Below are 15,658 nucleotides of genomic sequence, written 5' to 3' on the forward strand. Positions count from 1 at the left end.
GCTGTCGGCCCCTCGCGGGAGTGTACCGGGCTGTAGGCCCCTCGCGGGGAATGTACCGGGCTGTAGGACACTCGCGGGGTATGTACCGCACTGTAGGTCCCTCATGGTGCATGTACCGGACTGTAGGACCCTCGCGGGGCATGTAGCGCATTGTAGGCCCCTTGCGGGGCATGTACCGGGATGTAGGAACCTTGCGGGGTGTGTACCGGGCTGTAGGCCCCTCGCGGGGCATGTACTGGGCTATAGGACCCTCGCGGGGCATGTACCGGTCTGTAGGACCCTCGCAGGGAGTGTATCGGGCTGTAGTGCCCTCACGGGGCATGTACCAGGCTGTAGTGCCCTCACGGGGCATGTACCAGGCTGTAGGTCCTTCGCAGGGCATGTACCGGGCTGTAGGACCCCTCACAGGGCATGTACCAGGCTGTAGGACACTCGCGGGACATGTACCGCACAGTGGGCCCGTCACGGGGCATGTACCGGACTCTAGGACCCTTGCGGGACATGTACCGGGCTGTAGGACCCTCGCGGGCATGTACCGTACTGTAGGCCCCTCACAGTGCATGTACCGGGCTCTAGGACCCTCACGGGGCATGTACCGGGCTGTAGGGCCCTCACGGGGCATGTAACAGGCTGTAGGCCCCTCGCAGGGCATGTACCTGGCTGTAGGCCCCTCGCGAGGCATGTACCGGGCTGTAGGCCCCTCACGGAGCATGTACTTGGCTGTAGGCCCCTCGCGAGGCATATACCGGCCTGAAGGTACCTCGCGGAGCATGTACCGGGCTGTGGACCCTCACGGGGCATGTACCGGGCTGTAGGCCCCTCGCGGAGCATGTACCGGGCTTTAGGCCCCTCACGGGGCATGTACCGGGCTGTAGGCCCTTGCGGGGCATGTATCGGGCTTTAGGACCCTCGCGGGGCATGTACTGGGCTATAGGCCCCTCGCGGGGCATGTACCGAGCTGTAGGCCCCTCACAGGGCATGTACTTGGCTGTAGGCCCCTCGCGAGGCATGTACCGGCCTGAGGGCACCTCGCGGAGCATGTACCGGGCTGTGGACCCCTCACGGGGCATGTACCGGGCTGTAGGCCCCTCGCGGAGCATGTACCGGGCATTAGGCCCCTCACGGGGCATCTACCGGGCTGTAGGTCCCTTGCGGGGCATGTATCGGGCTGTAGGACCCTCGCGGGGCATGTACTGGGCTGTAGGCCCCTCGCGGAGCATGTACCGGGCTTTAGGCCCCTCGCGGGGCATGTACCAGGCTGTAGGCCCCTCGCGGGGCATATGCCAGGCTGTAGGACACTCGCGGGGCATGTACTGGGCTGTAGGACCCTCGCGGGGCATATGCCAAGCTGTAGGCCCCTCGCGGGGCATGTACCGGGCTGTAGTCCCCTCGCAGGAGTGTATGGGGCTGCAGGCCCCTCGCGGGGCATGAACCAGGCTGTCGGCCCCTTGTGCGGGGAGTGTACGGAGCTGTAGGCCCCTCGCGGGGCAAGTACCGGGCTGTAGGATACTCGCGGGGCATGTACCGGGCTGTAGGACCCTCGCAGGCAGTGTACCGGGCTGTAGTGCCCTCACGGGGCATGTATCGGGCTGTCGGACTCTCGCGGGACATGTACCGGGCTGTAGGCCCCTCGCGGGTCATGTACCCCGCTGTCGGCACCTCACGGGGCATGTACCAGACTGTAGGCACCTCGTGCTGCATGTACCGAGCTGTAGGCCCCGCGCGGTGCATGTACCGGGCTGTAGGACCCTTGCGGGGAGTGTACAGAGCTGTAGGCCCCTCGCGGGGCATGAACCAGGCTGTCGGCCCCTTGTGCGGGGAGTGTACGGAGCTGTCGGCCCCTCGCGGGGCAAGTACCGGGCTGTAGGATACTCGCGGGGCATGTACCGGGCTGTAGGACCCTCGCAGGCAGTGTACCGGGCTGTAGTGCCCTCACGGGGCATGTGCCAGGCTGTAGGTCCTTCGCAGGGCATGTACCGGGCTGGAGGACCCTCGCGGGGCATGTACAGGCTGTAGGACCCTCGCGGGGAGTGTACCGGGATGTAGGCCCCTCGCGGGGCATGTACCGGGCTGTAGGCTCCTCGCGGTGCATGTATCGGTCTCTTGGACCCTCACGGGGCATGTACCGGGCTGTAAGCCCCTCGATGGGCAAGTACCGAGCTGTCGGCCCCTCGCGGGAGTGTACCGGGCTGTAGGCCCCTCGCGGGGAATGTACTGGGCTGTAGGACACTCGCGGGGTATGTACCGCATTGTAGGTCCCTCATGGTGCATATACCGGGCTCTAGGCCTGTCACGGGGCATGTACCGGGCTGTTGGCCCCTCGCGGTGCATGTACCGGGCTGTAGGACCCTCGCGGTGCATGTACTGGGCTGTGGACCCCTCACGGGGCATGTACCGGGCTGTAGGCCCCTTGCGGGGCATGTATCGGGCTTTAGGACCCTCGCGGGGCATGTACTGGGCTATAGGCCCCTCGCGGGGCATGTACCGAGCTGTAGGCCCCTCACAGGGCATGTACTTGGCTGTAGGCCCCTCGCGAGGCATGTACCGGCCTGAGGGCACCTCGCGGAGCATGTACCGGGCTGTGGACCCCTCACGGGGCATGTACCGGGCTGTAGGCCCCTCGCGGAGCATGTACCGGGCATTAGGCCCCTCACGGGGCATCTACCGGGCTGTAGGTCCCTTGCGGGGCATGTATCGGGCTGTAGGACCCTCGCGGGGCATGTACTGGGCTGTAGGCCCCTCGCGGAGCATGTACCGGGCTTTAGGCCCCTCGCGGGGCATGTACCAGGCTGTAGGCCCCTCGCGGGGCATATGCCAGGCTGTAGGACACTCGCGGGGCATGTACTGGGCTGTAGGACCCTCGCGGGGCATATGCCAAGCTGTAGGCCCCTCGCGGGGCATGTACCGGGCTGTAGTCCCCTCGCGGGAGTGTATGGGGCTGCAGGCCCCTCGCGGGGCATGAACCAGGCTGTCGGCCCCTTGTGCGGGGAGTGTACGGAGCTGTAGGCCCCTCGCGGGGCAAGTACCGGGCTGTAGGATACTCGCGGGGCATGTACCGGGCTGTAGGACCCTCGCAGGCAGTGTACCGGGCTGTAGTGCCCTCACGGGGCATGTATCGGGCTGTCGGACTCTCGCGGGACATGTACCGGGCTGTAGGCCCCTCGCGGGTCATGTACCCCGCTGTCGGCACCTCACGGGGCATGTACCAGACTGTAGGCACCTCGTGCTGCATGTACCGAGCTGTAGGCCCCTCGCGGGGCATGTACCGGGCTGTAGGCCCCTCGCGGGAGTATACCGGGCTGTAGTCCCCTTGCGGGGCAAGTACCGGGCTGTAGGATACTCGCGGGGCATGTACCGGGCTGTAGGACCCTCGCAGGGAGTGTACCGGGCTGTAGTGCCCCTCGCGGGAGTATACCGGGCTGTAGGCCCCTTGCGGGGCAAGTACCGGGCTGTAGGATACTCGCGGGGCATGTACCGGGCTGTAGGACCCTCGCAGGGAGTGTACCGGGCTGTAGTGCCCTCACGGGGCATGTACAAGGCTGTAGGTCCTTCGCAGGGCATGTACCGGGCTGGAGGACCCTCGCGGGGCATGTACCGGGCTGTAGGACCCTCGCGGGGAGTGTACCGGGATGTAGGCCCCTCGCGGGGCATGTACCGGGCTGTAGGCTCCTCGCGGTGCATGTATCGGTCTCTAGGACCCTCACGGGGCATGTACCGGGCTGTAAGCCCCTCGCGCGGCAAGTACCGAGCTGTCGGCCCCTCGCGGGAGTGTACCGGGCTGTAGGCCCCTCGCGGGGAATGTACCGGGCTGTAGGACACTCGCGGGGTATGTACCGCACTGTAGGTCCCTCATGGTGCATGTACCGGACTGTAGGACCCTCGCGGGGCATGTAGCGCATTGTAGGCCCCTTGCGGGGCATGTACCGGGATGTAGGAACCTTGCGGGGTGTGTACCGGGCTGTAGGCCCCTCGCGGGGCATGTACTGGGCTATAGGACCCTCGCGGGGCATGTACCGGTCTGTAGGACCCTCGCAGGGAGTGTATCGGGCTGTAGTGCCCTCACGGGGCATGTACCAGGCTGTAGTGCCCTCACGGGGCATGTACCAGGCTGTAGGTCCTTCGCAGGGCATGTACCGGGCTGTAGGACCCCTCACAGGGCATGTACCAGGCTGTAGGACACTCGCGGGACATGTACCGCACAGTGGGCCCGTCACGGGGCATGTACCGGACTCTAGGACCCTTGCGGGACATGTACCGGGCTGTAGGACCCTCGCGGGGCATGTACCGTACTGTAGGCCCCTCACAGTGCATGTACCGGGCTCTAGGACCCTCACGGGGCATGTACCGGGCTGTAGGGCCCTCACGGGGCATGTAACAGGCTGTAGGCCCCTCGCAGGGCATGTACCTGGCTGTAGGCCCCTCGCGAGGCATGTACCGGGCTGTAGGCCCCTCACGGAGCATGTACTTGGCTGTAGGCCCCTCGCGAGGCATATACCGGCCTGAAGGTACCTCGCGGAGCATGTACCGGGCTGTGGACCCCTCACGGGGCATGTACCGGGCTGTAGGCCCCTCGCGGAGCATGTACCGGGCTTTAGGCCCCTCACGGGGCATGTACCGGGCTGTAGGCCCCTTGCGGGGCATGTATCGGGCTTTAGGACCCTCGCGGGGCATGTACTGGGCTATAGGCCCCTCGCGGGGCATGTACCGAGCTGTAGGCCCCTCACAGGGCATGTACTTGGCTGTAGGCCCCTCGCGAGGCATGTACCGGCCTGAGGGCACCTCGCGGAGCATGTACCGGGCTGTGGACCCCTCACGGGGCATGTACCGGGCTGTAGGCCCCTCGCGGAGCATGTACCGGGCATTAGGCCCCTCACGGGGCATCTACCGGGCTGTAGGTCCCTTGCGGGGCATGTATCGGGCTGTAGGACCCTCGCGGGGCATGTACTGGGCTGTAGGCCCCTCGCGGAGCATGTACCGGGCTTTAGGCCCCTCGCGGGGCATGTACCAGGCTGTAGGCCCCTCGCGGGGCATATGCCAGGCTGTAGGACACTCGCGGGGCATGTACTGGGCTGTAGGACCCTCGCGGGGCATATGCCAAGCTGTAGGCCCCTCGCGGGGCATGTACCGGGCTGTAGTCCCCTCGCAGGAGTGTATGGGGCTGCAGGCCCCTCGCGGGGCATGAACCAGGCTGTCGGCCGCTTGTGCGGGGAGTGTACGGAGCTGTAGGCCCCTCGCGGGGCAAGTACCGGGCTGTAGGATACTCGCGGGGCATGTACCGGGCTGTAGGACCCTCGCAGGCAGTGTACCGGGCTGTAGTGCCCTCACGGGGCATGTATCGGGCTGTCGGACTCTCGCGGGACATGTACCGGGCTGTAGGCCCCTCGCGGGTCATGTACCCCGCTGTCGGCACCTCACGGGGCATGTACCAGACTGTAGGCACCTCGTGCTGCATGTACCGAGCTGTAGGCCCCGCGCGGTGCATGTACCGGGCTGTAGGACCCTTGCGGGGAGTGTACAGAGCTGTAGGCCCCTCGCGGGGCATGAACCAGGCTGTCGGCCCCTTGTGCGGGGAGTGTACGGAGCTGTCGGCCCCTCGCGGGGCAAGTACCGGGCTGTAGGATACTCGCGGGGCATGTACCGGGCTGTAGGACCCTCGCAGGCAGTGTACCGGGCTGTAGTGCCCTCACGGGGCATGTACCAGGCTGTAGGTCCTTCGCAGGGCATGTACCGGGCTGGAGGACCCTCGCGGGGCATGTACAGGCTGTAGGACCCTCGCGGGGAGTGTACCGGGATGTAGGCCCCTCGCGGGGCATGTACCGGGCTGTAGGCTCCTCGCGGTGCATGTATCGGTCTCTTGGACCCTCACGGGGCATGTACCGGGCTGTAAGCCCCTCGATGGGCAAGTACCGAGCTGTCGGCCCCTCGCGGGAGTGTACCGGGCTGTAGGCCCCTCGCGGGGAATGTACCGGGCTGTAGGACACTCGCGGGGTATGTACAGCACTGTAGGTCCCTCATGGTGCATGTACCGGGCTCTAGGCCTGTCACGGGGCATGTACCGGGCTGTTGGCCCCTCGCGGGACATGTACCGGGCTGTAGGACCCTCGCGGGGCATGTACCGTACTGTAGGCCCCTCACAGTGCATGTACCGGGCTCTAGGACCCTCACGGGGCATGTACCGGGCTGTAGGGCCCTCGCGAGGCATGTACCGGGCTGTAGACCCCTCGCGAGGCATGTACCGGGCTGTAGGCCCCTCGCGGGACATGTACTGGGCTGTAGGCCTGTCGCGGGGCATGTACCAGGCTGTAGGCCCCTCGCGGTGCATGTACCGCGCTGTAGGCCCCTCACGGTGCATGTATCGGTCTCTAGGACCCTCACGGGGCATGTACCGGGCTGTAGGCCCCTCGCGGGGCATGTACCGAGCTGTCGGCCCCTCGCGGGAGTGGACTGGGCTGTAGGGCCCTCGCGGGGAATGTACCGGGCTGTAGGACACTCGCGGGGTATGTACCGCACTGTAGGTCCCTCACGGTGCATGTACCAGGCTCTAGACCCGTCACGGGGCATGTACCGGACTGCAGACCCTTCGCGGGGAGTGTACCGGGCAGTAGGCCCCTCGCGGGGCATGTAGCACTGTAGGCCCCTCGAGGTTCATGTACCGAGCTGTAGGCCCCTCACGGGACATGTACTGGGCTGTAGGGCCCTCACGGGGCATGTAACAGGCTGTAGGCCCCTCGCGGGGCATGTACCGTGCTGTAGGACCCTCGCGGGGCATGTACCGGGATGTAGGACCCTCGCGGGGAGTGTACTGGGCTATAGGCTCCTTGTGGGACACTTACCCAGCTGTAGGCCCCTCACGGGCCATGGACCGCACTGTAGGACCTCGCAGTGAGTGTACCAGGCTGTAGGACACTCACGGGGCATGTACTGGGCTGTAGGACCCTCGCGGGGCATGTAGTGCATTGTAGGCCCCTTGCGGGGCATGTACCGGGATGTAGGATCCTCGCGGGGTGTGTACCGGGCTGTAGGCCCCTCGCTGGGCATGTACTAGGCTATAGGCCCCTCGCGGGGCATGGACCGCACTGTAGGACCTCGCAGTGAGTGTACCAGGCTGTAGGATCCTCGCGGGGAGTGTACTGGGCTGTAGGCCCCTCGCGGGACATGTACCGGGCTGTAGGCCCCTCACGGGGCATGTACTGGGCTGTTGGCCCCTCGCGGGGCATGTAACAGGCTGTAGGCCCCTCACGGTGCATGTACCGGGCTCTAGGACACTCACGGGGCATGTACCGGACTCTCGGCCCCTCGCAGGGAGTGTACCGCGCTGTAAGCCACTCGCGGTGCATGTAGTGCACTGTAAGCCCCTCGAGAGTCATATACCGAGCTGCACGCCCCTCACGGGACATGTACCGGGCTGGAGGACCCTCGCGGGGCATGTACCGGGCTGTAGGATCCTCGCAGGGAGTGTACCGGGATGTAATGCACTCACGGGGCATGTACCAGGCTGTAGGTCCTTCGCAGGGCATGTACCGGGCTGTAGGACCCTCGCGGGGCATGTACCGGGCTGTAGGACCTCGCGGGGAGTGTACCGGGATGTAGGCCCCTCGCGGGGCATGTACCGGGCTGTAGGTTCCTCGCGGGGCACGTACCGGGCAGTAGGCCCCTCACGGGGCATGTACCGCACTGTAGGACCCTCGCAGGGAGTGTACCGGACCGTAGGACCCTCACGGGGCATGTACTGGGCTGTAGGCCCCTCGCGGGACATGTATCGGGCTGTAGGCCCCTCGCGGGGCATGTACTGGGCTGTAGGCCCCTCGCGGGGCATGTCCCGGGCTTTAAGCCCCTCGCGGGGCATGTACCGGGGCTGTAGGCCCCTCGCGGGAGTATACAGGGCTGTAGGCCCCTCGCGAGGCATGTACCGCACTGTCGGCCCCTCACGGGGCACGTACTGAGCTCTAGGACCCTCGCGGGGCATGTACTCGGCTGTAGGACCCTCGCGGGGCATGTACCGCACTGTAGGCTCCTCACGGTGCATGTACTGGACTTTAGGACACTCACGGGGCATGTACCGGGCTGTTGGCCCCTCGCGGTGCATGTACCGGGCTGTAGGACCCTCGCGGTGCATGTACTGGGCTGTCGGACCCTCACGGGGCATGTACTGGGCTGTCGGATCCTCACTGGGCATGTACCGAGCTGTAGGCCCCTCGCGAGGCATGTACCGGGCTGTAGACCCCTCGCGAGGCATGTACCGGGCTGTAGGCCCCTCGCGGGACATGTACTGGGCTGTAGGCCTGTCGCGGGGCATGTACCAGGCTGTAGGCCCCTCGCGGTGCATGTACCGCGCTGTAGGCCCCTCACGGTGCATGTATCGGTCTCTAGGACCCTCACGGGGCATGTACCGGGCTGTAGGCCCCTCGCGGGGCATGTACCGAGCTGTCGGCCCCTCGCGGGAGTGGACTGGGCTGTAGGCCCCTCGCGGGGAATGTACCGGGCTGTAGGACACTCGCGATGTAATGTACCGCACTGTAGGTCCCTCACGGTGCATGTACCAGGCTCTAGACCCGTCACGGGGCATGTACCGGACTGCAGACCCTTCGCGGGGAGTGTACCGGGCAGTAGGCCCCTCGCGGGGCATTTAGCGCACTGTAGGCCCCTCGAGGTTCATGTGCCGAGCTGTAGGCCCCTCACGGGACATGTACTGGGCTGTAGGGCCCTCATGGGGCATGTAACAGGCTGTAGGCCCCTCGCGGTTCATGTACCGTGCTGTAGGACCCTCGCGGGGCATGTACCGGGATGTAGGACCCTCGCGGGGAGTGTACTGGGCTATAGGCCCCTTGCGGGGCACTTACCGGGCTGTAGGCCCCTCACGGGCCATGGACCGCACTGTAGGACCTCGCAGTGAGTGTACCAGGCTGTAGGACACTCACGGGGCATGTACTGGGCTGTTGGCCACTCGCGGGGCATGTAACAGGCTGTAGGCCCCTCACGGTGCATGTACCGGGCTCTAGGACACTCACGGGGCATGTACCGGACTCTCGGCCCCTCGCAGGGAGTGTACCGCGCTGTAAGCCACTCGCGGTGCATGTAGTGCACTGTAGGCCCCTTGAGAGTCATATACCGAGCTGCACGCCCCTCACGGGACATGTACCGGGCTGGAGGACCCTCGCGGGGCATGTACCGGGCTGTAGGACCTCGCGGGGAGTGTACCGGGATGTAGGCCCCTCGCGGGGCATGTACCAGGCTGTAGGTTCCTCGCTGGGCATGTACCGGACCGTAGGACCCTCACGGGGCATGTACTGGGCTGTAGGCCCCTCGCGGGACATGTATCGGGCTGTAGGCCCCTCGCGGGGCATGTACTGGGCTGTAGGCCCCTCGCGGGGCATGTACCGGGCTGTAAGCCCCTCGCGGGGCATGTACCGGGGCTGTAGGCCCCTCGCAGGAGTATACCGGGCTGTAGGCCCCTCGCGAGGCATGTACCGCACTGTCGGCCCCTCACGGGGCACGTACTGAGCTCTAGGACCCTCGCGGGGCATGTACTCGGCTGTAGGACCCTCGCGGGGCATGTACCGCACTGTAGGCCCCTCACGGTGCATGTACTGGACTTTAGGACACTCACGGGGCATGTACCGGGCTGTTGGCCCCTCGCGGTGCATGTACCGGGCTGTAGGACACTCGCGGTGCATGTACTGGGCTGTCGGACCCTCACGGGGCATGTACTGGGCTGTCGGATCCTCACTGGGCATGTACCGAGCTGTAGGCCCCTCGCGAGGCATGTACCGGGCTGTAGACCCCTCGCGAGGCATGTACCGGGCTGTAGGCCCCTCACGGGACATGTACTGGGCTGTAGGCCTGTCGCGGGGCATGTACCAGGCTGTAGGCCCCTCGCGGTGCATGTACCGCGCTGTAGGCCCCTCACGGTGCATGTATCGGTCTCTAGGACCCTCACGGGGCATGTACCGGGCTGTAGGCCCCTCGCGGGGCATGTACCGAGCTGTCGGCCCCTCGCGGGAGTGGACTGGGCTGTAGGCCCCTCGCGGGGAATGTACCGGGCTGTAGGACACTTGCGATGTAATGTACCGCACTGTAGGTCCCTCACGGTGCATGTACCAGGCTCTAGACCCGTCACGGGGCATGTACCGGACTGCAGACCCTTCGCGGGGAGTGTACCGGGCAGTAGGCCCCTCGCGGGGCATGTAGCGCACTGTAGGCCCCTCGAGGTTCATGTACCGAGCTGTAGGCCCCTCACGGGTCATGTACTGGGCTGTAGGGCCCTCACGGGGCATGTAACAGGCTGTAGGCCTCTCGCGGGGCATGTACCGTGCTGTAGGACCCTCGCGGGGCATGTACCAGGATGTAGGACCTCGCGGGGAGTGTACTGGGCTATAGCCCCTTGCGGGGCACTTACCGGGCTGTAGGCCCCTCACGGGCCATGGAGCACTGTAGGACCTCACAGTGAGTGTACCAGGCTGTAGGACACTCACGGGGCATGTACTGGGCTGTAGGCCCCTCGCGGGACATGTACCGGGCTGTAGGACCCTCACGGGGCATGTACTGGGCTATTGGCCCCTCGCGGGGCATGTACCGCACTGTAGACCCCTCGCGGGACATGTACCGGACTGTAGGACCCTCGCGGGGCATGTAGCGCATTGTAGGCCCCTTGCGGGGCATGTACTGGGATGTAGGATCCTCGCGGTGTGTGTACCGGGCTGTAGGCCCCTCGCTGGGCATGTACTGGGCTATAGGCCCCTCGCGGGGCATGTACCGGGCTGTAGGCCCCTCACGGGCCATGGACCGCACTGTAGGACCTCGCAGTGAGTGTACCAGGCTGTAGGATCCTCGCGGGGCGTGTACTGGGCTGTAGGCCCCTCGCGGGACATGTACCGGGCTGTAGGCCCCTCACGGGGCATGTACTGGGCTGTTGGCCCCTCGCGGGGCATGTAACAGGCTGTAGGCCCCTCACGGTGCATGTACCGGGCTCTAGGACACTCACGGGGCATGTACCGGACTCTCGGCCCCTCGCAGGGAGTGTACCGCGCTGTAAGCCACTCGCGGTGCATGTAGTGCACTGTAGGCCCCTCGAGAGTCATATACCGAGCTGCACGCCCCTCACGGGACATGTACCGGGCTGGAGGATCCTCGCGGGGCATGTACTGGGCTGTAGGACCCTCGCAGGGAGTGTACCGGGCTGTAATGCACTCACGGGGCATGTACCAGGCTGTAGGTCCTTCGCAGGGCATGTACCGGGCTGTAGGACCCTCGCGGGGCATGTACCGGGCTGTAGGACCTCGCGGGGAGTGTACCGGGATGTAGGCCCCTCACGGGCCATGTACCGGGCTGTAGGTTCCTCGCGGGGCACGTACCGGGCAGTAGGCCCCTCACGGGGCATGTACCGCACTGTAGGACCCTCGCAGGGAGTGTACCGGGCCGTAGGACCCTCACGGGGCATGTACTGGGCTGTAGGCCCCTCGCGGGACATGTACCGGGCTGTAGGCCCCTCGCGGGGCATGTACTGGGCTGTAGGCCCCTCGCGGGGCATGTACCGGGCTGTAGGCCCCTCGCGGGGCATGTACCGGGGCTGTAGGCCCCTCGCGGGAGTATACCGGGCTGTAGGCCCCTCGCGAGGCATGTACCGCACTGTCGGCCATTCACGGGGCACGTACTGAGCTCTAGGACACTCGCGGGGCATGTACTCGGCTGTAGGACCCTCGCGGGGCATGTACCGCACTGTAGGCCCCTCACGGTGCATGTACTGGACTTCAGGACACTCACGGGGCATGTACTGGGCTCTAGCCACCTCGTGGGGCATGTACCGGCCTGTAGGCCCCTCGCGGGGCATGTACCGGGCTGTAGACCCCTCGCAGGGAGTGTACCGTGCTGTAAGCCCCTCGCGGGGCATGTAGTGCACTGTAGGCACCTCGAGGGTCATGTACCGAGCTGCAGGCCCCTCACGGGACATGTACCGGGCTGGAGGACCCTCGCGGGGCATGTACCGGGCTGTAGGACCCTCGCGGGGAGTGTACCGGGATGTAGGCCCCTCGCGGGGCATGTACCGGGCTGTAGGCTCCTCGCAGTGCATGTATCGGTCTCTAGGACACTCGCGGGGCATGTACCGGGCTGTAAGCCTCTCGCGGGGCAAGTACCGAGCTGTCGGCCCCTCGCGGGAGTGTACCGGGCTGTAGGCTCCTCGCAGTGCATGTATCGGTCTCTAGGACACTCGCGGGGTATGGACCGCACTGTAGGTCCCTCATGGTGCATGTACCGGGCTTTAGGCCTGTCACGTGGCATGTACCGGGCTGTTGGCTCCTCGCGGTGCATGTACCGGGCTGTAGGACCCTCGCGGTGCATGTACTGGGCTGTCGGATCCTCACGGGGCATGTACTGGGCTATAGGCCCCTCGCGGGACTTGTACCATGCTGTAGGCCCATCACGGGGAATGTACCGGGCTGTAGGCCCCTCGCGAGGCATGTACCGGGCTGTAGACCCCTCGCGAGGCATGTACCGGGCTGTAGGCCCCTCGCGGGACATGTACTGGGCTGTAGGCCTGTCGCAGGGCATATACCAGGCTGTAGGCCCCTCGCGGTGCATGTACCGGGCTGTAGGACCCTCACGGGGCATGTACCGCGCTGCACGCCCCTCACGGTGCATGTCTCGGTCTCTAGGACCCTCACGGGGCATGTACCGGGCTGTAGGCCCCTCGCGGGGCATGTACCGAGCTGTCGGCCCCTCGCCGGAGTGTACCGGGCTGTAGGCCCCTCGCGGGGAATGTACCGGGCTGTAGGACACTCGCGGGGCATGTAGCGCACTGTAGGTCCCTCACGGTGCATGTACCGGGCTCTAGGCCCGTCACGGGGCATGTACTGGGCTATAGGACCCTCGCGGGGCAAGTACCGGGCTGTAGGCCCCTCACGGGCCATGGACCGCACTGTAGGACCTCGCAGTGAGTGTACCAGGCTGTAGGCTCCTCGCGGGGCATGTACCGGGCTGTAGGACCCTCGCGGGGCATGTACCGGGATGTAGGACCCTCGCAGGGAGTGTACCGGGCTTAAGGCACCTCGCGGGGCATGTACTGGGCTATAGGCCCCTCGCGGGGCACGTACCGGGCTGTAGGCCCCTCACGGGCCATGGACCGCACTGTAGGACCTCGCAATGAGTGTACCAGGCTGTAGGATCCTCGCGGGGAGTGTACCGGGCTGTAGGCCCCTCGCGGGGCATTTACTGGTCTGTAGGCCCCTCACGGGACATGTACCGGGCTGTAGGCCCCTCACGGTGCATGTACTGGGCTGTAGGCCCCTCGCGGTGCATGTACTGAGCTGTAGGCCCCTCGAATGGCATGTACCGGGCTGTAGGCCCCTCGCGGAGCATGTACCGGGCTGTAGACCCCTCACGGGGCATGGACCGGGCTGCAGGCCCCTCAAGGGGCATGTACCGGGCTGTAAGGCCCTCGCGGAGCATGTACCGGGCTGAGGACCCCTCACGGGGCATGTAGCGCACTGTAGGCCCCTCGAGGTTCATGTACCGAGCTGTAGGCCCCTCACGGGACATGTACCGGGCTGTAGGACCATCACGGGGCATGTACCAGGCTGTAGGCCCCTCGCGGGGCATGTACAGGGCTGTAGGACCCTCGCGGGGCATGTACCGGGTTGTAGGACCCTCGCGGGGAGTGTACCGGGCTTTAGGCGCATCGCGGGGCATGTACTGGGCTGTAGGCCCCTCGCGGGACATGTACCGGGCTGTAGGCTCCTCACGGGGCATGTACTGGGCTGTTGGCCCCTCGCGGGGCATGTACCGCACTGTAGGCCCCTCGCGGGGCATGTACCGGGCTGTAGGACCCTCGCGGGGCATGTAGTGGGATGTAGGACCCTCGCGGGGAGTGTACCGGGCTTTAGGCCCCTCGCGGGGCATGTACTGGGCTATAGGCCCCTCGTGGGGCACGTACCGGGCTGTAGGCCCCTCACGGGCCATGGACCGCACTGTAGGACCTCGCAGTGAGTGTACCAGGCTGTAGGACCCTCACTGGGCATGTACTGGGCTGTAGGTCCCTCGCGGGACATGTACCGGACTGTAGGACCCTCGCGGGGCATGTAGCGCATTGTAGGCCCCTCGCGGGGCATGTACTGGGCTGTTGGCCCCTCGCGGGGCATGTACCGCACTGTAGGCCCCTCGCGGGGCATGTACCGGGCTGTAGGACCCTCGCGGGGCATGTACAGGGATGTAGGACCCTCGCGGGGAGTGTACCGGGCTTTAGGCCCCTCGCGAGGCATGTACTGGGCTATAGGCCCCTCGTGGGGCACGTACCGGGCTGTAGGCCCCTCGCGGGGCATGTGCCGGGCTGTAGGCCCCTCACGGGGTATGTACCGCACTGTAGGACCCTCGCAGGGAGTGTACCGGGCTGTAGGACCCTCACGGGGCATGTACTGGGCTGTAGGACCCTCACGGGGCATGTACTGGGCTGTAGGCCCCTCACGGGGCATGTACTGGGCTGTCGGATCCTCACTGGGCATGTACCGAGCTGTAGGCCCCTCGCGAGGCATGTACCGGGCTGTAGACCCCTCGCGAGGCATGTACCGGGCTGTAGGCCCCTCACGGGACATGTACTGGGCTGTAGGCCTGTCGCGGGGCATGTACCAGGCTGTAGGCCCCTCGCGGTGCATGTACCGCGCTGTAGGCCCCTCACGGTGCATGTATCGGTCTCTAGGACCCTCACGGGGCATGTACCGGGCTGTAGGCCCCTCGCGGGGCATGTACCGAGCTGTCGGCCCCTCGCGGGAGTGGACTGGGCTGTAGGCCCCTCGCGGGGAATGTACCGGGCTGTAGGACACTTGCGATGTAATGTACCGCACTGTAGGTCCCTCACGGTGCATGTACCAGGCTCTAGACCCGTCACGGGGCATGTACCGGACTGCAGACCCTTCGCGGGGAGTGTACCGGGCAGTAGGCCCCTCGCGGGGCATGTAGCGCACTGTAGGCCCCTCGAGGTTCATGTACCGAGCTGTAGGCCCCTCACGGGTCATGTACTGGGCTGTAGGGCCCTCACGGGGCATGTAACAGGCTGTAGGCCTCTCGCGGGGCATGTACCGTGCTGTAGGACCCTCGCGGGGCATGTACCAGGATGTAGGACCCTCGCGGGGAGTGTACTGGGCTATAGGCCCCTTGCGGGGCACTTACCGGGCTGTAGGCCCCTCACGGGCCATGGAGCACTGTAGGACCTCACAGTGAGTGTACCAGGCTGTAGGACACTCACGGGGCATGTACTGGGCTGTAGGCCCCTCGCGGGACATGTACCGGGCTGTAGGACCCTCACGGGGCATGTACTGGGCTATTGGCCCCTCGCGGGGCATGTACCGCACTGTAGACCCCTCGCGGGACATGTACCGGACTGTAGGACCCTCGCGGGGCATGTAGCGCATTGTAGGCCCCTTGCGGGGCATGTACTGGGATGTAGGATCCTCGCGGGGTGTGTACCGGGCTGTAGGCCCCTCGCTGGGCATGTACTGGGCTATAGGCCCCTCGCGGGGCATGTACCGGGCTGTAGGCCCCTCACGGGCCATGGACCGCACTGTAGGACCTCGCAGTGAGTGTACCAGGCTGTAGGATCCTCGCGGGGCGTGTACTGGGCTGTAGGCCCCTCGCGGGACATGTACCGGGCTGTAGGCCCCTCACGGGGCAT

At 65.9% G+C, this 15,658-nt stretch overlaps 1 protein-coding gene across 1 annotated transcript in view; it reads right to left on the reverse strand.

Moving 5' to 3' along the window:
* Positions 1-4,881: 4,881 nt before the first annotated feature.
* The window catches only part of LOC139266182 (adhesive plaque matrix protein-like), a 17,738-nt gene continuing 6,961 nt past the window's right edge, over positions 4,882-15,658 (reverse strand). The window contains exons 3-6 of the mRNA XM_070884016.1: positions 12,251-12,763; positions 9,499-10,104; positions 7,552-8,546; positions 4,882-5,039 (exon numbers count right to left, since the gene is read on the reverse strand). Coding sequence (XP_070740117.1) covers positions 4,882-5,039; positions 7,552-8,546; positions 9,499-10,104; positions 12,251-12,763 — 2,272 coding nt within the window. The remainder of the gene's footprint in view (positions 5,040-7,551; positions 8,547-9,498; positions 10,105-12,250; positions 12,764-15,658) is intronic.

The sequence above is a fragment of the Pristiophorus japonicus genome, chromosome 6 (genome assembly GCF_044704955.1).
Source record: "Pristiophorus japonicus isolate sPriJap1 chromosome 6, sPriJap1.hap1, whole genome shotgun sequence".
Taxonomy (NCBI): domain Eukaryota; kingdom Metazoa; phylum Chordata; class Chondrichthyes; family Pristiophoridae; genus Pristiophorus; species Pristiophorus japonicus.